The 13,651-nt window shown below is 42.5% G+C and overlaps 1 protein-coding gene across 1 annotated transcript in view; it reads right to left on the bottom strand.

Moving 5' to 3' along the window:
• LOC108389435 (antigen WC1.1) overlaps window positions 1-13,651 on the bottom strand; it is a 37,868-nt gene that overhangs the window by 9,762 nt on the left and 14,455 nt on the right. The window contains exons 2-6 of the mRNA XM_073223127.1: window positions 11,290-11,610; window positions 4,778-5,086; window positions 4,368-4,685; window positions 648-740; window positions 255-569 (exon numbers count right to left, since the gene is read on the bottom strand). Coding sequence (XP_073079228.1) covers window positions 255-569; window positions 648-740; window positions 4,368-4,685; window positions 4,778-5,086; window positions 11,290-11,610 — 1,356 coding nt within the window. The remainder of the gene's footprint in view (window positions 1-254; window positions 570-647; window positions 741-4,367; window positions 4,686-4,777; window positions 5,087-11,289; window positions 11,611-13,651) is intronic.

The following is a 13,651-nucleotide window of genomic DNA, read 5'->3' on the forward strand; positions in this document are numbered from 1 at the left end:
CGGGATCTCCCGTTTTCCTCCCACAGGCAGTGAAGAGCGGGCCCTGCCCCACGATGGCATCGGTACCGACGACTGGGTCAGGAGAGGCGCCGAAGGAGGGCCAGCACAGGTACTGCCAGGGGAGCTAAGGTCCCTAGTGGCCACGGTCCTGGACAGACACGCACTGTACAGGGAGGCACCCTCTGCTGTGGCGCTTCAGCAAGCAGCCCCGGGCCCAGCCCCAGCTCCTCCCCGCGGGGGCCTGGCGGGCAGACCTGAGCAGACGACCCCTGCGTCCTCCTTGTGCCTGCAGTCGTGCCGCCCCCAGCCCAGCGAAGGGCACCTCCACACGTGGGACTCGTTCCCTGCGCAGTCCAGCTCGTCCAGCCAGATGGGCCCTGAGCCCCTCCCGAAGTGAGCAGATCCGGTGGCATTTATGGCCTCTCCGCAGCCCAGCTGTCTGCACACCACGCGGGCGTCTCTCAGGTCCCAGCGGTCATCGCAGACGGTGCCCCAGAGGCCCTGGCGCAGGAGCTCCACTCTCCCGGCGCAGCGCCCGCCCCCGTCCGCCAGGCGCAGCTGTCTACTGTCTGAGGAGACAGAGCCAGGCGATGGGCATCTCACAGGCACCGAGAGGGCCCTCTGGCCGGGTGGGGCGGGGCCCTCACCTGAGCAGTTAGCAGTGCGCTCCTCTGAGGCTGCAGAGTCCGCTGGGTCGGACGCGGAGTCTTTGCACTGGGGCCACGCCTGGGTCTGGTTTCCTGCAGAAGCAGCACCATCAGAGGGCGTGAGGGCAGGAGGTTGAGTTAAAGCAGACAATACCTCGCGATGGGGTCCCAGAGGAAGCTGGAACAGTAGAGATGTCTTCATAATTTTACAGTTCACCTTTCTATGGAGATTCTGCTCCTGACAGGGCCAAAACTTCTGTTGTAAGCCATGCATTGCAGTAGGAATGGGTGAGAAAGTGGGACTATAGCAATGCTGCTTGAAAGTGTTGTAGATACCAAGGCAGTGAGAATATTTGGAACCAAGCTCTCAGAGAGGAAGAGGGTGCAGGCGAGCCACTCTCCCCTTCAGGCCTTTGTCAATTCAGAGGTTGTAGCTGTGGCCCCAAAAGCTCAGCAGTGGTTTTCCCAGACTCACAGGCTCAGGGGTCTGAAAATACAATTCAGGGTCAGTCAAGGAGAGGAGCTTTTTTAAAAAGCCTTGTGCCATAGAAGGAAGCATGAACTCTAGACCAATTGTTGATCACAGGGATGGACATCCCCCTCAAATCACTTCACTTCCTTTAAATGAAGTGATCTAGTCATTACTCAGAGGCCTGGAGGAACCAAAATAAAATCTTTCTGAATGAGTTCTGCCCTTTTTCATCTCTAATGGATGCCAGTCGAAAATACCCAGGCATAATAGAGAAGAGATGTGACAAAATCCAGGAGGAAAAAGATGCATTAGAAAGAAATTTACAAGACATGCAGCTATTTGGGTTACTTGACAGGAGTTTAAATTACCATGATTGAAATGTTCAAGAATTAAAAAACAAGGGAGTATTTCAGCAGAAAAGTAATAACAAAGAATCAAATAAAAATTTTAGAACTGAAAAGTCATTACTCAAAATAAAAACTCAACGGATGAATTATTGGTACATTAGATCAACAAGACAGAAATAAGTTGAAAATCAAAAGACAATACACAGATTGATGCAAATCCAAGAAAGATGAAAAATTTAAAAAGGCATAAAGACATGCAGACAAGGTCTAATGTTCATATATTATACTAAGTCTTAGATATATAAAGCTACAATGGACAGACCAAAGGTAGACATTTTAAGATCCACAATCACCTATTTCATGCACCTTGATGGTTTTTAAGTATATCCACAAAATATTTGATATTGCATCCTTTGAGAGGTGAGGCCTGTGCCTCCTTCCCTTGAATCTTTCTGACCTTCATGAGTTGCTTGTGAGTGATAGAATGCAGTGAAGGTAACACTTACTTGACTTGCAAAACGAGGTCAGAAAAGGCATGGAGCCTCCCCTGAAATTACTTAGAACCCTTACTTTAAGGGAAGTCCACCCTGTTAAGACTATCATGCTGGGGAGATTATCATATGCAGATTGTCTGGTCAACAGCCCAGCAGCCATGTTAGTGAACCCGCCTGGATTCCCACCTCAGGTGAGTCTTCAGATGACTTCAACCCCAGCTGGCGTCTGACTGCAACCTCATGAGAGACCCCAAGAGAGAACGGCCACCTGAGCCCTTCCAAAATTCCAGTAAAAATCAAAATGGGATTGAGCTGTTAAGTTTGGGGAGAAATTTTGTTCTATGACAATAGGAACCAGAGCACTTTTATCTACCATATTAGTAAGTATTTACTAAAGACAAAGTAAATGTGTGTCTTCAAAAGAATTTGTTGTATGCATGTTCATAGCACCCATATCCGTAAATGCCCAAAACTGTTATGTCACCTAAAACACATGCTGTTGCTTTTGGAACAAGTAACCGGCAGAAGCTGGAAGGGCTCAAGAAGATTGTTAGCAGAAACCTGATGGGTTTAGGCAATGCTGTCAGTGAGGCTTAAAGGAGGTGAGGAAAATAAGACTGGAAGCCGGAGGGAAAATTAACAGGGTTGCTTTCAGGAACTAGATTTTTGAAGTTATTCGTTTTGCAGCAATAATGCCCAGAAAACATCTTCTCTCCATCTCAGTAACTCGTAGAGGAAACCAGCAAAACCAGTCAGTAAATATTTAGAATATTCAAATGGTGATTTAGCAAATATGCACCTCAAAACCATAGAAGACACATCATCCCAAGAGCATACAGGTCATTTCCCAAGGCTGGTCAAGTGTTACACAAAAAAAGGAAATCCAAAGTTTTCAAAGGGTTGTAATCATTTTGTAAAAATGCTTTTTGTCCAAAATAGAATTAAGCTAGAAACAAGCAAAAGACAAATAGTAAGATCAACTATAATGAGGTATAATTCTCATGCAGTAAAATACATTAGTTTAAAAAGTACATTTAAATAAGTTTTGACAATTGTTACATGCCAGTATAAGCATCACCATGATTAAAATACAGAGCATATGGATGACTCCAACAAGTTCTCATATGGTTTCTGTAATGAATAAAAGCTCACAAACCTAGCCCCAGGCATATATTGATCTGTGTTCTAACATAACAGATTAGTTTTATGTTTTCTAGAATTTAGTAATGCATACAATGGATGCTCCTTTGTGTATGGCTTCCTTCACTCAGCATGTTTTAAGGTTTATCTATGTAGTTGAATTTATCAGAAGTTTAGTCTATTGTTAAAAAGTCTTCTATTGTATGACTATACCTTCATTTGTTAATGAAAATTTGAGTGGTTTATCATTTTTTGCTCTTGAAAAAAATTGCTGTGACTTTCTTGCCTAAATTTCCTGTGGACATAAAAAATGAAATCTGACACCTATCTCCTACAAAAACCGGTTCCAGAAGGACTGCACAATTATGTGGGAAATAAAAATGGTTAAGCTTCTACAAGATGCTGCAGGAGAACATCTTCAGGATCTTAGGATAAACAAAGTTCTCCTTAAAAGGATATAAGAAGCACTATGTTCAAAAGAAAAAGTTAGTAAACTGTTCTTGGTTACAATGAAGAACTTGGCTCATCAACAAACACCATTAAAAGAATAAAATGAAAATAAATAAAATAACACCATTAAAAATAAAAAGACAATATGAAACACCCCAAATAACTATATAGATACTTGCTTCAAATATCATTGTTAGGATTATTTGTAACATTGCAATTCGTAATGATCAAGAACTGGAAACAACTCACAACTCCACCATTAGGAGAATGAACCAATGGCTGTGCAATGGAATATTTTATAATACAAATAAATGAGGCGTTTTTACAAGCAACTACATGGGTGAATCACAAACATACAAACATAAGGAAACACACTGTGTGGTTTTATATAAGGATCAAAGGAGGAAAAATATTCTATAGCACAGGGAGACTGCTTTTCTTCAGACAGGAGGGTGAGCACAGTGACTGGTGGGGAATGCATGTGCGGCTGGGATGCTGTTGCTGACCTCCATGTGGATCTGGTTGGGGTGACACCATCATGTTTATGTTCTTATGATTCATTGGGCTATATTTATACTTATGACTTACACACTTTCTCTATGAATTGTTCTCAGATATATTTAAACAGTAGTGTTTATTTTTAAAGATGTTACCTCTCTTAATGTTTCTTGCCCTGACCTGAAAGACAAATCAACAATGAAAAGAACCTATTTTACCACTGACTGTCTCACTTCTGAAGCCGCCCTTCCACACTCTCCGCTCTCAGGGACGGTCCACTCAAGGCGCCCCCTGAGAACCAGTTTGCGTGCCCTCTCACCTGAGCAGATCACAGAGGCCGTGTCTCCATGTGGACAGGCAGGAGCGCCCAGCGCAGTCACAGGGCAACTCCACAGGAAGGACTCGGCGCCGGAGCAGTGAAATCGAGCTTTCCAGATCCGATCGCCTCCGTCCGCAGGGTGTGCTACCTTGGGGGCAGAGATGGCCACTCCACAGCCCAGCTGGCGACAAACAACATTGGCATCGGCCTCATCCCAGTGGGAGGCACAGAGCGTTTTCCAGTGTCCGAAAATATTCATCTCCACTTGTCCCTCACACTGAGAGGTGCCATTTGCCATGAGCCGCACTTCTGTGTATGCTGGAAGGAGAAGACTGGATTTCAGCCACATCTCATCTTTTTCTACCCCAGCAGAGGATGCAGGGGGGTTAATGACCTGCTCTGCCTCTCACCTGAACAGACAACATGAACAGCCCCACGATGGTGGCAGGTGCCTCCCGGACAGGGCACTCGGGGGCACGTCCAGAGCTCAGGCTCCTGCCCCTCACACCTGAACTGTTCTGCCCAGACTCGTCCATCTGACTCTCTGAAGGGCACATCCCCCAGGACAGACACGGCCTTGCCACACTCCAGCTCGGCACAGATGACCTGTGCACTGGGTAGCGTAAAGTTCCCATCGGACAGTGGAGTCCAGGCTTCTCCAGAATGCAGTTCTACTCGCCCTGAGCACGGCCCATCCCCTCCAACCAGACGCACAAATCCTAAGAGAAAAAAATCAACAGTGAGTGCTGGTGATCCTGGCTTGGCAATCAGAAATGACACGTCATGGACAATGATATGAAAGATTTTCTTTTCCCGGGAATGGATAGAGGATTTAACAGTTATTGTCAGAATGGGACTTCCGTGAGTGAGTTTCTGAAGAGATTGTTTGGAATGGCTGAATACCAGGAATATATGTTTGGGGGTTGGTTAGAGAAGTGAATTATTTCTTCATCTAGGAACCTGGGTCTAAGAAATCTGCACAACCTGTGGAAATTCAAACTGGAGTGCAGAGATATGAAGATCAGAACCAACCGGAGGGATGTGGGCTATGACATGGTAGAGACCTATGAGCCAGACAAGGTTAGAAAGCCATCCTGAGACATATGGGGCTCAAATTCTGATCAATTGTCTCTCCCGGGAGCCAGTTCTCGAGTGACTGAGAGTGGGAACAATCCTGAGGCTGATACACGAGTGCCTGACAACCTGTAGACTCTGGCTAAAGGGAGGAAATACAGACATTATAACTAATCCTTTTAGGGTTTCAAATTTAACTTTTCTGACAATTTCTTATGACAAAATTTTCCATGAATTTCTTAGGTGACCTAAACAGGAAAGAAGATGAGTCTGGATGTTTAGAAAGCTCAGAGTCCTGGGAGAGGGAGAGGGTAGTCCAAGCCATCTCTCTTGAAATCCTAGGGTATAGGTATAGCCACTTCCCACTAGTATCAAAAAGACAAGATATAAGAAGTATTGGAGAGGATTTGCAGAAAAAGGAACCCTTATGAACTGTTAGTGAGAAAGTTAACTCGTGCAGCCACTATGAAAACCATATGGAAGTTCCTCAAAAAAATAAAAATACAAATACCATACAATCTGGTAATTCCACTTCTGGGTATTAGCCCAAAGAAAATGAAAACACTAATTTGAAGATATTTGTATCCCTGTATTTACTGCAGCATTAGTCACATAGCCAAGATATGGAAGCAATTTAAGTGTCTGTCAATAGATGAATGAATAAAGAAGCTGTGGTATAATATGTGGTGGAATATTACTCAGCCATAAAAAAGAATGAACACTTGCCATTCATAACAACATGGATGAAACCTGAGGATATTATGCTAAGTGAAATAAATCAGGCAGAGAAAGCCAAATATCATAAGATTTCACATTTATGTGGAATTTAGAAGACAAAAAAAATCCACAAACTAACAACCAAAACTCATAAATAGACTCTTAAATACAGAAAACAGCAAACTGGTAGTTGCCAGAGGGGAGGGTGGGTGGGTATGGGTGAAAGATGTGAATGGGATTAAGAGGTACACACTTCCAGTTATAAAATAAATAAGTCCATGAGAATGAAATGTATAGCATAGGGAATATAGTCAATATGTTGTAATAACTTTGTATGGTAGCAGATGATCACTCCACTTATCATAGTGTTTTGTAATGTATATAAATGTCAAATCACTATGTTGTACATCTGAAACTAATATAATATTATGTCACCTATATTTTAATTAAAAATTTTGTCTTAAACATCACAACTTAATAATTAATTTATAAATGATAACATAATTATAATTAAACAGTCTCATTTTGACACTGTACATAAAAATATAAATACCTAGGTATTACAAATATGTAAAACTTGTGTTATTCTCTATTATTTTCAGTTTGCATAAAGTATTTCATAACTAAAAATTAAATGTAGACTTTCTTTTCAACATACACACAAAAATAAGTATAACCACCTTCCAATCTGTATTTTCTTTAATTTCCTTCATCAGTGTTTTATAACTTTTTACATTTTAAAAGTATAATCATTAACAACAGATGCAGAAATTAAAAAGATGATTGCATTACCTGACAAGGTCTTTAACCCATTTGTATGAAACATAAAAATAAAGCAGAAAACAAAAAAAAAACCTAGAAAAAAATTAACAAAGGGAACTTCTAAGACTAAAATATAATATCTGGAATGAAAAATTATCTGAATTAACTAGCAATTAGACACTGCAGAATTTTTAAAAATGTGAAATTAAACACAGAGCAAAAAAGTTTTTTCTCTGAAAAAGAAAAAAGGCAGAAAAATATGAAACTCAGTGACAAGTAGGATAATATCAAACCATATAAAATATATGTATTTGGAGATTTAGAAGTAAGGACGAATAGAAAAAATATATTTGAACTTGCTATTTTTGAATATGGAATTTTTCCAAATTTAATGAGAACTGTAAACCACTGATCTAAAAAGCTAAACAAACCCCAAACCAGGTTACTATAAGGAAAAAACACCTCAGGGCAGTTGATAATGTAATTGCTGAAATCCAGTTACAAAGAAAAAAAAATCTTAAAAGCAGCCATAGAAAATTGACACAATTTTTAGAAGGAAACAAAATAAGTATTACTGACGTCTTCTTAGAGTCAGCATGAGCCAGATGACAATGTTTAAAGTACTGGAGGGAAGGTCAACCTAGAATTCAATCACCCATGAAAAAATACAAATGAAAATAAAATAAAATCTCCTTTCAAAACAGATGAAAATAAACACATTTTCAGATAAACTATGATACAATTTAGGCCACCAACCCTGCATTACTCAAAAATGTTACAGAAAACTCCACAAGTTAAAGGAAAATAATAACAGATGAAATCTTGGATCTACCCAAAGCTATAAAGACTGCTGTAAATGATAAATCTGTGGATAAATAGCTCTTAATTTTTGTGGCCAACCCTGAGGCACCAGTGGCCAAAACAAAGTTCCAACCCTTTAATAAATTTTTCAAGTAAAACCTATTAAAAGGGTCAGAAAAGGTATGTCCTGCAAGCACTAATCAAAGAGAGCTTTGGTATCTGTGAATAATAGACAAAGTAAGACTGTAGGACAAGGAATATATTCAGAGAGAAAGAAGAAACATTTCATGATGATAACATACAAAAGAAATTATGTAACATCAAAATTAGTGGGATACAGCTAAAGCAGTTCTAAGAAGAAAATTTAGAGCCATCGTGAGTCCTTGATACACACAGTTGAACAGAAAAGAAAAACTGAATGTAAATGATCTAAGATACCATCTCAACGATAGCCATATCAGAAAATCATGATCAACAAAGAACATAAAACAGAAATCAATGAAATAGAAAGTAAATACACAATAAGAAAATCAACAGTCACTTGGTGATTCTTTTTAAGTGGTCAATAAAACTGATTATCCTCTAACAAAACCAATCAACAAAAAGGAAAGAATATACAAATTAACAATATAAGGAAAGAAAATGGGGATAATATTAAGGTACTACCAACATTTAAAAGATAGTGAGATATGAACGAATTTTATTCTAATTTGAAAAAGGTATATACAATAGTTTGAGTCCTTGAAAACCAATTGCTTGAAAAGCATAACTTACCAAAGCTGATACAAAAGAAATAGAAAATCTGAGTAGTCCTATATTTCTTAAAGAAATAGATTCCACATTATAAAAACTTTCCACAAAGAAAATTGTAAGTTTCAAATGCCAGGGCTTCCACGGAGCCCAGAAACTACTCTTGTATCAAGACAAAGGAAGAGAAGGAGGACGCGAGCAGGCAGAAGGTCCACAACACAGGCTGCAGTTGTGAGCTGACCATCTTCTGTCCCTACCCCACCGCCTGCCATCAGGTGGGTCCTCCCCTCCTTTCTGTGCTGCACTCAGTACCACAGCCTTGCTCAGTTGTGAAGGCCCTCCTGAATCATTCTCCTGAACCCCGAGATCCTCTCTTTATTTCAAACAAGCTCCTATACATTCCTCACAGAGCACTGTTTCTTCCTCTGCATTTACCTAAACACAACAGTTCACACCCTACAATCAACTGAAAAGGCTGAGATTTCTCTCCCATACCCCTTTCCTAAAATTGAGAAGAAGGAATTCCAAGAATTCACTTTACATTTAAAAACTGAAAAGGCATGCTTTTCTATTTTTTTTGAAGTATAGTTAATATACAATATTATCTTAGTTTCAGGTATACAACATAGTGTTTTGACAATTACACACATAACTACATGCTCGTCACAAGTGTAGTTACCATCTGTCAACATACAAAGATATTACAACATACAAAGATATGTACAACAACATACAAAGACAATATTAGTGACTATATTCTCTATGCTGCACTTTTATCCTCTTGATTTATTTATTTTATAATTGGAATTTTTTTAACCTCTTTATCCTGTTCTTCTATTTCACATACTCCCTTTCCCCATGGCAACCACCAGTCTCTTCTCTGTGTCCATCGGTCTATTTCTGCTTTGCTCATTTTTTGCTTGTGAAATCATATGGTTTTTCTATTCTTATCTATTCTACATCAACACCGCTTTGACTTCCATCCACATCACTAAAATATGATAAGGAAAAGACAGGTGGAGGCACAGGAAACTGATGATCAAAAAGATTACTACAGGAAAACTGGGACAGTTGGTAAAAATATGAGAGCTTAGGTTAAAACAATGGTAGTTGGGAACTAAAAATCATCATCAATGTTTAGATGCTAATCTCAAACTTTTTATCTTTAATTGTATATTAACTGGAATTAATATCAAGAACATCAATTTCCTCAAGAATGTTTCCTTCAAAACATTAGAAGTTCCAACATCACCCACTCCCATTTTTACTCAGATGCTGAATTATCAAAATATGACAGGTCCCCCTGTAGTGTTTCCAGTCCATACCAGGATGAGGGCACGGTGACAGTAAGGAATGTTACCTGATATGTTAGAAAACAGGTTTTCCTAAAACAAAAACTCTTAACAGAAGGTAGTAAACTCAAATGCCCTTTAACAACAATTCTTTTTCAATAATATTAAATAAAGTGGATGGAAGGGAACTTTTAAGGTGATAGATAGATTTATGGCACAGATTGTGGGGATGGTATTACAGACACGTATTTATTTTCAAACTCAAGTGTATGCATTAAATATGGATAGCTTTTTGTGCATCAATCATACCTCAATAAAGCAGCTTTTAAAGAACATAATTGTGTTTTATGGGCCTGAATTACTGTCATCAGAGATCTACTATCAGTGACATTTGAAAAGAACAGTTTTCCTGTGACCTCCCCTGTGCAGAACTCAAAAAAGCTGACTGGCTCTGGGGTCGGGCCATTGGGCTATAAAGACCTATTGTACTCAAGTCTCCCTCGTCCCACCGTCCCTTCAGATGGGATGGCCCTTTTCTACAGCCCAACCACCTACCTTAGGGAATTCACTGTGATTATCTGTTAATCGCTTCCTCAAAGTCAAGCTGTTCTGATGGCATTGATGTCTTGGACTAACCACCCACTGTGATAACAAGTGGACACAGCTCTGGCAAATACCGAGACCACCCATTCCCACTCTAATCTCCTCGCTGTCTTCCTGCCTGGCCCCAGAGGCCACGCACACTAAGTACAGAGGCTCTCCTGGCCTCACTGATCTGGGCATTTACTTTGATCTGGCTACTATATTGTAAATTTTAAAACTTTATATTTTTCTGCTGCCTCAACATCCCCACGAACAGACTGTAAGCATCCCCGGGCAACCAGGTGCACCAATGTGGTCAAGCTGACCCCTGCCACCTGCCCCCTTCATACCCTCCCCTGACTGTGACCAAGTAACACTGGGATGCACCAGTGAGGTTCCCTATCCCTTCGCGCATGCGCTCCACCCTGAACCTGACCAAGCCCTTGCCCACAGGGCTTCTCTCTCTCAGCTCCCCACCTGCATGGATAAGCCTCTCCCTTTGGCGATTCCCGCTTATGGCCCCCTAGTGACCTTGAGTGACTGTCTCTCTAGGACTTCTCATTACAGTAAACTTGGTTTTCCTGCACCTTTCCCACATCCCCTCCTGTGGCTGCACCTATCTCGTCAAAAAAGCAAAACAGCCACCATGATGAAGTCGACATCATGCAGGTCCAGCCCAGCAGCCGCACAGGCATGAACAGGGACCCCGTGCTGCCTTTGGGACAGACCACAGAGGCCAGAGGGCCCAGGAGCCACAGGCCTGTCCTGTCCAGGGCCAAGCCAGCCCTCCTGCTCCCTTGAGCCCCTGCTGCTCTAGGAGTCGTGTGTGGCTGGATCCTTCCCCAATGTGTTATAAAGCCTGTGATCCTGTGCATCTGTTATTCTGGGAATGAGACGGAGGCTGTTCCTGCTGGGGAGCCTCGTCCAGACCAGATAGGCCTTACCTGAGCAGATGATGGCGATGTCCCAGTCATGGGAAAGACCAATATCAGAATGATTTCTCAGATGACGATAGTTACAGTCATTGACAGTTAATTCTGTCCCACTGCAGGAAAGGTCTACAAGCCAAATGGGCCCGGACCCTTGTCCGAAACGAGTGCTTCTGACAACATCAACTAAATCTCCACAGCCCAGCTGTCTGCACAGCACAACAGCATTATTCAAGCTACTGTAGCCAACGTTCACCGTGCCCCATGTGCCTTGATGCTTCACTGCCAATCTCCCCTCGCAGTGGTGGCTGCCATCCTCCAGCCGCACCTCCACAGCTGCAAGAGAGACACGGACACAGAACACAGCAGACATTTTAGGCAACCATGAAGTGGTGGTGTAACAGTATTAAAAATAAGCTCTCTGGAGTAGGGGGAAAAAAATCCCTTATGTACAGCTTTTTTTTTTCTTCTGTGGTGTAAACATTCCCATTGTGGCCAATTTTAAACTACCAGTGTGCCATCCCTGAACTTGGGGGTGGGAGTGTTACACACAGTTGCTTCTCACAAGCCAGTGGGACACGGCTCCAGGCACACCACTGAGGACAGGCCTTCAGGGGACTCTGGCCCCGCCTTCCCAGTAGAAATGCCTGAGGCTGTGGAGGCCCAGATTCCTCGCCTCAGTCACAGATCACAGTCTGGCCGGTGGAGCACTCTCCTCTAGCTCTGGAACAGAGGATGAAGCAAGCATCCTCTAATGTGTCCCAATTATTCCTGCCTCCTGGTACTCACACCATTAGGAAGTCCCCCTCACACCTGCACATGGGCTGAGCCGAGTACCATGCATCTAATAAATGAAATTTGGCAAAAGTGAAGAGAGGTCACTTAAGAGGTTAGATTTCAGGAAGACAGGTTTCTCTCTGGCACCTGTCATGCACTGTCCCCGGCTTGCTCTGAGGAAGCAGCTGCTAGATGGGGAGCTGCAGATGGAGACTCACATGGCAAGGAGCTGGGGGAGGCCTCTGCCCACCAGCCAGCAAGGCAAAGGCACTGAGGCTGTGAGGCAGACGGCCCACCCAGCCTGGACGTTGCCACCGCAGCCAGATGAGTGAGCTTGGCTGGTGTCCACCTGCAGATGAACTTCGGGATGGCAGCAGCCTTGTGAGAGATCAGGAGTCGGAGGACCCAGATACGCCAGGCCCAGCCTCCTGGCCCACAGAGACTACAACATACTTACCATTTGTTGTTTTAAGCTGCCAAGTTTGGCAGTCATTTGTTGCACAGCAATTTGTAACTAATTTAGGGGTTCCCTCCAGGTCAGAGAACAGCAGGGTGGACAAGCTGGAGATTCCCATGTGTGGTTTAATAAAACTAAATAAGACTCCTTCTTGAGTGACTGATTCTGCTACCTTCTTCCCACCTGTGACTGGAACCCACACTGCCTCTCACGCTATCAGTTTATCATCCATAGCCTATGTTCCTATTCTCCTTCATGAACAGAGAAACAGTTTCCTGAGGCCCTAGGATCATCTACATTAGCTTTGAAGTGGGGTCAGCAAAATGCAATATTTTTTTTATAATCTAATAAAGTCTTGTCTGGGGCGACCCATTGACACTGCTCAGGTCTATACCTGGCTCTGTAGGGTCCCACTCTGGAAAACAGAAGTGGTGCATCAAAGAGGGAAGCATCCAGGAGGATGCTGGAGCAGAACAGAACCCTCGTGTGATACTGCCCGCTCAGGCGGGCTGCCGTAACAAATACCATAGACGAGGTGGCTTAGGCAACACAAATTAATTATTTTTTTCCTCACAGTTCTGGGGGCTGGGAAGTCCACAATCAGGGTGCTGGCAAGGTGGTTTTCACTCTGAGACGTCTTCTTCTGCCTTGTAAGCCACTGCCATCTCCCTGTGCGCTTGTCCTCAGTACATGAGCATGGGGAGAGAGGGAGAGAGAGTCTTCCTCTTCTTATAAAGCCACTAGTCCTGTTGGATTAGGGACCCACCTTCTGATCTCATTTAACCTTAATTACCTCCTAAATTCCCTATTTCCAAAGACAGCCACACTGGGGGCTAGGGCTTCAACATGTGAATTTTGGAAGAGCACAATTCAGTCCAGAGCACCTGGGAGGTCCATTCTAGGAAGGAAATAAAGATAAATGGGAAGGAGGTGGAGAAGATACTAGAAGAAGGGAGACATCCTGTGAAGCTTACTCAGAGGTTTCTTTAAGTCTTACATTAAGGTGGGAATAAAGGATTGAAATGAAATCCAAAAAGTACACAAGAAGCTTCTTTTATTAACACTGTCTAAGAGGCAGGTCCTGTACTAAGTGCTCTGCATGCAAAAAATAAGGGAATGTCCTTGCCTCCAGGTAACTTATAT

This window comes from Manis javanica, chromosome 15 (assembly GCF_040802235.1).
Source record: "Manis javanica isolate MJ-LG chromosome 15, MJ_LKY, whole genome shotgun sequence".
Classification (NCBI taxonomy): domain Eukaryota; kingdom Metazoa; phylum Chordata; class Mammalia; order Pholidota; family Manidae; genus Manis; species Manis javanica.